The sequence below is a fragment of the Pimephales promelas genome, chromosome 8 (assembly GCF_988280905.1).
Source record: "Pimephales promelas chromosome 8, fPimPro1.hap1.1, whole genome shotgun sequence".
NCBI classification, from domain to species: domain Eukaryota; kingdom Metazoa; phylum Chordata; class Actinopteri; order Cypriniformes; family Leuciscidae; genus Pimephales; species Pimephales promelas.
The window spans coordinates 16,258,626-16,269,454 of record NC_142776.1 but is presented as its reverse complement, the minus strand read 5'-3'; the positions used below and the strand labels follow the sequence as shown (position 1 = coordinate 16,269,454).

Sequence of the window (10,829 nt, the reverse complement as noted above, 5' to 3'; positions counted from 1 at the left end):
CAAGAAAAGTGAACAATTTTTGATGTATTTTGATGATTTATTCAAAGACATGACTTGGCCTTAATATTATGCTTTTCTTTTTTTTATGTATTACATAATTTGATGTATGCATACCCAGGATGCTTATTTTCTGTTAGGTACTATTGTTTGTTTGTTTGTACACCTTGCCTTACTTCCCTGTGTTGGTATTTTTGTATAAGTTTTGCAATAAAAAAAAAAAAAAAAAAAAAAAAAGAAAAAAAAAAAAAAATTTAAAAAAAAATCATTTAGCGATTAGCTAATACTGCAATGATCAATGATCTAAAAGTATGAATTGCCACATTAGATTTCATGGTGAATTCAAATAACAGACACACTATATATATATATATATATATATATATAAACTTTTAAAACAATGTATAAAATTAAGACTTTCTGCAGTGGCAGGTTTTACATGTTTATGGATAAAAAAAATGACACAATAACAAGGTGATTATCAAACTCTCACAACAGCATTGATTTGCTACTAAAAAAATCATGTTTCACAATAGAAGGCATTAACTATAACAAACTGACATAAAATCTGTTGGGATTCACATTAGCTTAGAGCAAGAACACACTGCATCGTCTTACTGGAAGAGTTTGTTCCTGCGGAGGCAAGTGCAACTCACATCCCAATCACTGTCATTGGTCCAAATGGACCAGACAATTATAGCGAGACACACTGTCAGGGTGTCTCATCTACAGCACCAATGTATACACAGTGGCTGTTCCACTCCATGGCATCATACTCTTGATGTGACAACTACCACAAAAGAGGAGAGCAATCAGAAGATCTTCAGTGTCAGGTAGGGGATGCAAATTCAGTCACCACCGACACCAAAGAGTTCAAGCAGCTCTTTGCAGTCTGGGTCAATAAGATCAGCAGGCTTCTCCCCACAGTCATTTTCAGCCTCAGTGTCTGCACCCAAGGAAAGTAAGAACCTGAAAACAAAAACAATTTTCCCCAGTGGTTTTACAAATCTCACACATTTTGGAGGTCAAAGAATATTGCAGGTAAAATATAGCAGCCTTTCAAGTTCTTAACTTGAACTAAATGGTCTTTATTTTCTAAATAGTAATTATCTATGAAATGTCCCCCTCAAAAAAAAAAAAAAAAAAACATAAAAAATTGAGCAGTTCACTTACTTAGCTATCTCTGGAAAGCCATCACTACAGGCCATATGGAGGGGAGTCCATCCGTCCTCGTCTCTCTGGATGATGTCAGCCCCAAATTTTACCAGAAGCTTCACACAATCCAGGTTTCCAGATAGGACTGCCTCATGAATGGCTGCCATGCCTAGACAATTAGCAAGAAGTTAATTTTAAAGGACAGGCTCAGACAGCACAATTAGCAGTGGATTAAAGCTTGAGACCCTGACGATTATGTCATCAAGCATACATGAGCTGCCTAGACAAAAATGGCATTGCTAATGCAATAGGATATAAGCCTTTATTTAAAGATCACGGGAATGCTTTTGTGATCAGTATTGCATTGTAATTACTTTCATGCAGAGTATAGTTGATTCTGAACAAAGATTTACTTTCCCTTGCAGACTCAGTATACAAGTAGTTGGTTTTCCTACCTGAATGGTAAATGGTGTCCAGGCGCACTCTTCTGGTTGTAAGGAAGCGTGCAATTCTCTCCAGCTCTCCTTGACGGACATAATCCTGAAACACTATGTCATTTGGAAAGTGAACATTGCGAACAGATTTGATGGAAGTCAGAGAACGAGTGCATGACACTGGACCAGTGGCATTTGGCTTGCAGCCCTCAAAGCGCATGGTGTGGGTGACTGGACATTGGTAGAACTTCATTCTTTAATGTTCTTGTTTCCGAGATAGGATGAGAATTGTGTACCAATTCTCAATGTGGCTAAAAGGTTCAGCAGAATAGGGTATTAAGAAGTTTCTTCTTTAAAGTTTTTTCCAAGGTGCTGTTCTAGATGATAGCAGCTGCTCAGTCTCCCTGTTCGTCTCTTAATGTAGTGATCCTTCCTAGACAGTCGCTGAGAGGTTGGTCTGAAGTAAGGACTTGTGTGTACCCTATATATACCCTGCTCTATAGACTATATTAAGAGGCTGTCGTCTCATAGCTCAGATGACTGAACTGAAAGACGAGTGGGTACGGTCTGAAGTCACACCCCAACAATACTCAGCCAACTTAGCAATGTGATCCGTAACCTTAGCTTGTTTTCATGCAACACATTTGAACCAAGTCTTGGCCCCTCCTCCTCCACCTGCCTGTTGTCACATAGAAAGGAACTCAACAGTAATTTCCAGTACACAGTGAATATGGCATAAAGGTGGTTTATATAATGCCTGCCAAATGTAAAGGTAATGACATTTTGAATTAAATATTTAAAAATAACACTTAAAAATAAACAGCCAGCAAAAAAGATGCCCTTGCCCGGAAGACTATTTTCAGATGACTGTTTAATCACATTAATGTGTCATGATTTCTGACAGCGGTATATATACTTTGTCAACATAACTTTCTTTTTTGGAAGATGAGTTAGCACCAGTTCCAGCATGTTTTGCATGAAATGCAGAAAGCAACCCCAAATGGTTAAATACCCTGGATATCTTCAATCAAAATAGACAATTAAATAATTTACTCAACCTCATGATATTCCAAACTATATTTGTTTTAACTGGAGTTTTGTAGATTGCTAATGCAGCTTTTTTTTCCCTCAAGGAGATTTCACTATGCCCATGATTGTCAAGCACCAAAAAAAAAAAAAAAAAAAAAAAAAAAACAAGGATTGAAAAAGGATTGAATACATTTGTGGGAGGACCAGCTGGACTTTCAATCATTTTGTGAATTTATATTTCATTCTGCCAAAGGTTTTATATTCAAGAATATACTAAGAATATTTTTCTTAGAATTATTGCAACTGAATGAAAAAAAAATTGAAGCTGCAGTAAAAATATTCAGGAAAAGTATTCAGTTAATAAAATAAATAATTCCTCACACAAACCATTTTGTATATGGACACAACTTTTGTTGCCATTCTTAAAGCTTAAAAGCCATGGCCACTATGAATGGTTTTGTACATTTTAACAACTACTTAATTCTCATGTCCCATGGAAAAAACACCATACAGGTCTGGAACAGCAGGGGCTGAATAATTTAGGTAACACTTTACAGTCAGGGTACATGAATTATCAGGAATTTATATATAAATTAATGCATGAATTATGCATTCATTCATGCATTAATATCTCATGAATCACCAGGAACAAACACAAGTTCAACACAAGTTGACTTCATGAATGAACACCTTAATTAAAACATTAACTAACATGAGATCATCATTAATAATGATATATTACTCATGATCATGATGATTGTTCTTTGTCTAGGTCAGTGACCTAGTCACCACTTTAGTCAAGGGGCCACACACATGATGAAGTCATTAATAGATAATGCTTAGTTAATGATGACTACTGTATTGGACAGACACCAAAATAGACCAATCATCACAGCTCATAGCACACAAATTCTGTTAATCAAAAACAGAAGTAATCATTAACTAAGCATTATCCATCAATGACTTCGTGTGTGGCCCCTCAACTAAAATGGTGACTAGGTCCTTTGAAACACTGATGAACAACATGCTATTAATGGTAGAATAACTGTGAAGAAAAAAAAAAAACCATTGTGATCATGCGTAATAAATCAATTCATGATAGTGTGCTCATCTTAGTTAATGTTTTAATCAAGGTGTTCATTCCTGAACTTATGAAACACTTTGAACATGTCAGTTCCAGATGATTCATGTGATATTAATGCATGTATGAATGCATAATTCATGCATTAATCCATGAATTCATGATAATTCATGTACCCTTACCGTAAAGTGTTGCCATAATTTATTTTTTAGGAAAAACTTATGCAAAAAGTGCAGAGCACAACCTTTAATCTTCATTTAGAAGATGCCAACTTACTGAATCAGTCACGTTAAAACACAAAATACAAGAAATAAAACAGAACCCAACAGTTTTTTCACCATTTTGTTTATTTGGCCACCAGTTTACTTTATCAGTCAATTTAAATGCAATGGAATGCTTGCTCTCAAACATGTTTCAAAACCCAAACTCCTCCCAATATAATAAACAAACCAACCCTTTCTTCAAAAGTCACCCCTGAAATTCACTCCTCTTAGAAAAATAAAGACCAACAACATGAGGGTTAACCAAATCACACACACTCATAACCCTGACATAACGGGCAACGACTGATTAAGCTGGTTACAAGCACACTTTCTCCTCCCCATCAAGCTGACCACTCAGACGTTGTCAACCGGCAATGATAAGGAATCTTCCACTAAAAATGGAAAGCAGGGAAGGGTATGGGAGATGAGCTGTCCTTACAAGATGACAAATCTTTGCCATTTCAGTAACTGATATGGAATCTCTGATGGCACTGGTTGAAGTGCAAAAAAGGTTTCGAATCATCCTCCCAGATGACCAGAAAGCTGAGAGGGCCAACTCTGCCCCAGGTAAAGAAAAAAAAAAGAAAAAAGAAAAAAAGTGCCGTTTCTTGGCCCTTCAGTATATGCAAGCTTATAAAAATGAAAATATAAAATTAAATAAAACAAGTTCTCCACTTTTTCATTTTTAAGAAATCAGTAGCAGGTGTTAAAGATTTTGAAAAATAGAAAATGACAACGAGGTCTGACAGTAAAGGAGCAGGGAAGGTACCTTAGTTTGTTCTCAGCTAAGTTCTGCATGCACTGTAATATCAGCTTATTATAATAATTTTATTTCCACCCCATGAACATACAGGGCACATACAGCTCCTGTGCCCTGAAATGTCACCTTCATTAAGATAACAGAATCAAGGCAGAATAACTAGCCTCCCCCTCCTTCATGGGTAGAGTATTACCAGTATTAAGCTGAAAAATCTTAAAATCATAGTCCCAGGATCATTAATTGAGTTAGCGGACAGAAAAAGTTAAACAGATTACCATTACAATTGAACATAAAAACTTGATAGTTTAATGCCAGAAATCCCTGTTAAAAAAAAAAAAAAAAAAAAAAAACCGCTTCAAGAGATCGTTGTGGGCAGAGAGACACTTCTCTGGGCTGCAGATGGTTGGCCAGGGTGGTAATTACAGTACTGGCTGACAAAGGACCCTGTTACGCCCAGTGGATGTACGATTAGTTAGGAAAAGCTTTAGTGTTCACAGACAGGGAGGTTTAAAGTGGAGGTGGTGGTGGTGAAGGGTTTTGTCTCGCCTTTTCCCTCCTGACTCCTATAACTCATCGTGTCCCTCTTCCACATCAGAATCATCCTCCTCTGCATCATCCAGATCAAGATCCTGTGGAAAGCGCAAGATATTTATTTTAGAATCCATGTAAAAACAAGGCTGTTTTGGTACAATGGAAACTACTTTTATTGCCCACCAAAAGTTTTTCACAGCCAATTATGACCAGAAGGCCATTTGTACTAGCATGAATTCAATTGATCAAAACTAATATGACCTGCCACAAACACTCTAGTAATCCCTGCAGGATAAAAACAAGTGCACGATACATTCACAGGGCAGAGATCTGTTGTCAACAGTGTTCGGTTGCAAAGCCCATTCCTCACAGCTGGAACGTGTGGACTAGCTATCGTTGACCAACTTTGTCCTGTCAGTTGTGGTAATAAGTGGTGGGGGAGATCATGGGATCATGGGGTGGGGCTGAAGGTAAACAGTTGAGTTGGGAATTAGTGGCAATAATAATGTTCTACAATTAGACTTGCCCAAAGAGGAAGCAGGGAGTCTAGAATGGATTTATATGATCCAAGACTGAGACGAATGTTATCAGTTTAGGCATAAAGACTCGGGACTGATCTGGACATCAGCGAAGACAGAGTAAAAGGATATAAGGTGGAAGTTTATAATTGAATGACACCCAAACGAAAGGTTGATGAAGGGCCACTTTAATGAACTCTGCATAACCAAGGGCCTGTTTACACCTGGTATCAAGATGAGTTTTGGTCGATCAGATCACAAGTAGACTAGGGAAAAACACCTGTTTATAGCAGATTTAGTTTAAGCTCTGATAGCCACAAGACCACTCCAAATTCTGTGAATGCATGTTAGAAATAAGGAATGGTGAGACAACACTGCTTGGTATGTTTTTAGTCTTCAAACCAAACTGATCTTCAGCCGACAAGGGGTGCTTCTCATTTCTTATTTGGGCATCTTTGTTACCTTTCCACACTTCCGTCACGTCCTACAGGGGGAGGAGCTGAGACATGAGGGAAGGAATCAAGGAAAGAAAAAAGGAGGATGGAGGAATCGAATAAAAGCTTTTATCTACATTGAAATACTTGATCACTCAAGCGTCAATCCACAGCATCATCAGCAGCACTAAAAGGATCCGACCATGTTGTTGAAGTTTGGTTATTTTAATAAATTCATAAATAATAATAAAGATAGGCTACACCAGGGTTTCTCAAACTCTGTCCTGGAGGGCCGCTGTCCTGCAGAGTTTAGCTCCAACCCTGATCAAGCACACCTGAGCAAGCTAATCAAGGTCTTCAGGATCACTAGAAACTCACAGGCAAGTGTGTTTGATCAGGGTTGGAGCTAAACTCTGCAGGACAGCAGCCCTCCAGAACCAAGTTTGAGGAACCCTGGGCTACACTGTTGAAATGTGAGATGTGTGGTTTATATAAACTGCATAGGTAAAGTATAAATTAAAATGACTGTGACCGATGTGAAGGGGGAGGAGAACTGATATGTGTGTCACGTTTAGTCAATAAAACACTTCCGCATAGGATACAACTGTGCACATTTTACAAGATGAGATATTTGTCAATGACACTGAAGCTGCATGGAGCAGAGAAGACCCTTTCAGTTAATTTTAGCAACATGAAATAAATGTTGTTTTTTTTATTTCCACAAACAACAAAAGCAAAGACAGAGGGGGCTGTGCCATGGTGGGCAAGTAAAGGACAAGCGAGCAAACGGACAACCGCAGCAAGCCTAGTTCAAATGCATTCGACCACATAAGAGTCTACACCACGAATGTAGAATGTGGACGAGCTCAAAAGAATTTAGACCAGGTTTACAGCTGTATTTAGCGTTGTACATTTGTGATCGGATTGACGAAAATGCTTCTTAATCATTTAATGAGGTCTTTTACCCCCTGCAGAGGACCAGAGCCAGGATGCCCATGATACTGAGAGCAAACAACAGCAGCTCCACAAGCAAACTCTTCAAGCTTACAACCAATATTATGACAACTATTGGTGAAGCATTGACTATTTATTCTGGCAATACTAATGACAAATTTTGCAAATGAACAAAAACAAAAATTAAACCAAATGACTGAAAACAAATTTAATTGCAGTACAATTATACATACATCTGATTCTTCATCCTCATCTCCAGCTGGTGCTCCACCTTCTTTTCCTCCACTCTCCAAAAACTTTGTAAATCCATCTAGTGTTCTCTCACCATTGTAATCAATCACCTACAGAAAGAAAGACACATGAAACAGTTCAAACAAAACATGAACAGCCTATTATTTGATCACCCCCACAATTCAAAAGTAAAACACACATTTAAAAAGTGCTGGACATTAACTTCCTGGCTCAAGTGTGCAATGCAAAATCCACTAAGCAAAGATGAACTGACAAAACATGCCACACTTCCGCAGCAGCATACAGATCGAATGAACAGTGCATTGATATACATGAACAAGTATAAGGAAAACTCTGTCAGGAAAAGTGCACCCATGATATTGGCTAAAACATCAATATTGCTTGAAAGAATTAGGATAAGCGCCCTCGATTGCTTTCTTCCACAGAGTTGAGGCGAATCAGTCAATATTAAATATTTATATACAGATAAATGTATATATATATATATATATATATATATATATATACACACACACACACACACACATATATATATATATACACACATACATACACACACACACACACACACACACACACACACACACACACACACACATCCTTCTCAAAAAATTAGCAGATTGTGATAGTTAATTTTCCATAATATAATGATAAAAATTAAAACTTTCATATATTTTAGATTCATTGCACACCAACTGAAATATTTCAGGTGTTTTAGTTTTAATACTGATGATTTTGGCATACAGCTCATGAAAACCCAAAATTCCTATCTCCAAAAAAAAAAAATAGCATATCATGAAAAGGTTCTCAAAACGAGCTATTAACCTAATCATCTGAATCAACTAATCAACTCTAAACACCTGCAAAAGATTCCTGAGGCTTTTAAAAACTCCCAGCCTGTTTCATTACTCAAAACCACAATCATGAGTAAGACTGCCGACCTGACTGCTGTCCAGAAGGCCATCATTGACACCCTTAAGCAAGAGAAATACATTTCTCACAGAAAGAAATTTCCGAACAAATAGGCTGTTCCCAGAGTGCTGTATCAAGGCACCTCAGTGAGAAGTCTGTGGGAAGGAAAAAGTGTGGCAAAAAAAAAAAAAAACGCTGCACAACGAGAAGGTGACCGGACCCTGAGGAAGATTGTGGAGAAGGACCGATTCCAGACCTTGGGGGACCTTCCTGCCTTGTTTGGTTTGATTGAATCGAACTCTAGTTCGCTTGTCCCCTTGGTGCGGACCTTTATGGCAGATGTGAAAGCAATCGAACTCAGGTGCGGACCAAACAACCGAACCGAGACCCAGCTGAAGAGGTGGTCTCGGTACGGTTCCAAACGAACTCTGGTACGGTTCGTTTATGGTGTGAACATGAACCGACCCAATTGCAAGAAAGCACTGAATCGAAAGAGAATATTCCGGCGTGCTGTCTGGCCACACGATACTGCTGCGCGTCTTTCTGCGCGTCGTGCGTGCATCATTGGAATGGAATTAATAAATGAGTGCGTGCCTCAGGACATTCACATACAGAGCTTTCTCTCGCGCAGATGCAAAAAAAATCATTTGCAGTTCATAAAGCATTTGCAGTTCACCACCTTTTGGTGGTGGTTGACGAGATTCCCCCTTCTATGTAAAGCAAGTGCCGAGAAAAGTTCTATATAAATGTAATGAATTATTAATATTATTATTATGTAAGGATAGTTACAATACAAGGATGATGCGTTAATTTACGTTAAACTGGACAAACTTAATCGCAAGTGTTAACATTGACAGCACTTGTTAGTACACAATAAGAATCTCATTATTTGAATGTGTGAACTTAGCCCCTCTCTATGAATGAAAACTTTATACCTTATCCGTCTACTCTGTGCAGTGCCACTTGTAACGCAAAGTTGAGATGTTGCCCAGAGATAAAAAAAAGTAAAAAAAAAAAAAAGTAGATGGTCGAATGAAAAGATGCATGAGAGACGAGAGTTGTCGTATTTCCCCGTGTTTAATAGAACCACTCAAACGTTACACTCGTCGTCTTCTCAAAATCCGAATTACAACATCGCATAGATGACATTGAATCATATGATACTCATTAGTTTCTTCATATTGCTTTTGTACAGAATTAACACAAAATTAGTAAAAGAACAAATATTGCAGTATGAAATATATGGAAATATCTCCATGCTGAGCCTTTTTTGCACTTCCTGATTTCCCTTGAGAATCCTTGTCCAAGGAATGGACGACCTTAGCACACATGTGGTTTTGTTTACTCTTTTTGCAAGTGAACCAAAATTTGTAGTGTGAAAGCAAACCGTACCAAAAAAATAATAATAATAATTTATTTGGTCCGGACCAAAGCAAGTGAACTATCGGACTTTCCTGGTGTGAATACACCCTAAGAAATATTTATGATTATTATAAGTGTTGAAAACAGCTGTGCTTCTGCTTCATATTTTCATGGCAACTGTGATAACATTCAGGATTCTTTAATGAATAAAAACTTTATAGAAAATAACACTTATAGAAAAGAACAAACACTTATAGAAATCTCATAATCTTTTGTAACATTAGAAATGCATTTACTGGCACTTTTAAACTAATTCAGTGCGTCCTTGCTGAATAAAAATATTACTTTCTTTTACCTTTACTGACCGAATTAATGAAGTTTATTTTTTTATTCCTAGTTAAGCCAACGCTGCCATTGTTAGACTGGTTTGCACATGCTTTATGTTCTTACTTAATTGCATAATAGATATTTTAGTAAGACTTGTGTGACAATTTGTAATTGATACATTATTTGACATATTAAGCAATATCTGACAGCTGGTGGTGTGATGGAACAATTCGTAGTGTAATGTTTGCCACTTCACTTTATTGCCTCTATGAGTCGCCAACGGACAAAAATCAAGGCAAATGTACGTACGACAGACATGAAGTTTACTTGGAGGAACGCACATTCTTACGTTAATTTCACTGTTGGTACATCTGGCCGTGAACGTGAAAACTGCCGTACGCCGTGTTTTTGTACGTACGCAGTGTTGATACATAAGGCCCCTGGTCAGGCGCTTTTGCCGCCGTTTCTGGCTCAAAGGTGTCTTGACCTGGGGAATGCGGCACCTGTAGCCCATTTCCTGCACACGCCTGTGCACGGTGGCTATCATACAGATCCCAAACCTTTGAACAGCAGTGTATATACACATACAGTATCTCACAAAAGTGTGTACGCCCCTCACATTTAAGTACATCTTCTCAAGGGACAATAAAATGTATGCAAGTTTAATAGCAGGGCTGGGTAAAAATATCGATTCATCAATGCATTGCAATTTTTCGCTTCTCTATTCAATATCGATTCATCAAATCCTATGAATCGATTCAGCCATCCAGGCCAGTGGCAGCGCTGTGAGCTACACTCTAGTGAGAGCGTTCAGCGTTGT

General features: G+C 37.9%; 2 protein-coding genes across 2 annotated transcripts in view; both read right to left on the bottom strand.

Moving 5' to 3' along the window:
• Nucleotides 1–439: 439 nt before the first annotated feature.
• On the bottom strand, nucleotides 440–2,260 carry ppp1r27b (protein phosphatase 1, regulatory subunit 27b). The gene is made up of 3 exons (XM_039682003.2): nucleotides 1,608–2,260; nucleotides 1,171–1,321; nucleotides 440–966 (listed from the first exon to the last, which is right to left on the bottom strand). The coding sequence occupies exons 1-3, from the start codon at nucleotides 1,837–1,839 to the stop codon at nucleotides 846–848; spliced, it is 504 nt and encodes a 167-aa protein (XP_039537937.1). The 5' UTR covers nucleotides 1,840–2,260; the 3' UTR covers nucleotides 440–845.
• Nucleotides 2,261–4,906: 2,646 nt separating this feature from the next.
• Nucleotides 4,907–10,829, bottom strand: part of p4hb (prolyl 4-hydroxylase, beta polypeptide) — a 32,693-nt gene continuing 26,770 nt past the window's right edge. The window contains exons 10-11 of the mRNA XM_039682012.2: nucleotides 7,390–7,497; nucleotides 4,907–5,348 (exon numbers count right to left, since the gene is read on the bottom strand). Coding sequence (XP_039537946.1) covers nucleotides 5,283–5,348; nucleotides 7,390–7,497 — 174 coding nt within the window. The 3' untranslated portion in view covers nucleotides 4,907–5,282. The remainder of the gene's footprint in view (nucleotides 5,349–7,389; nucleotides 7,498–10,829) is intronic.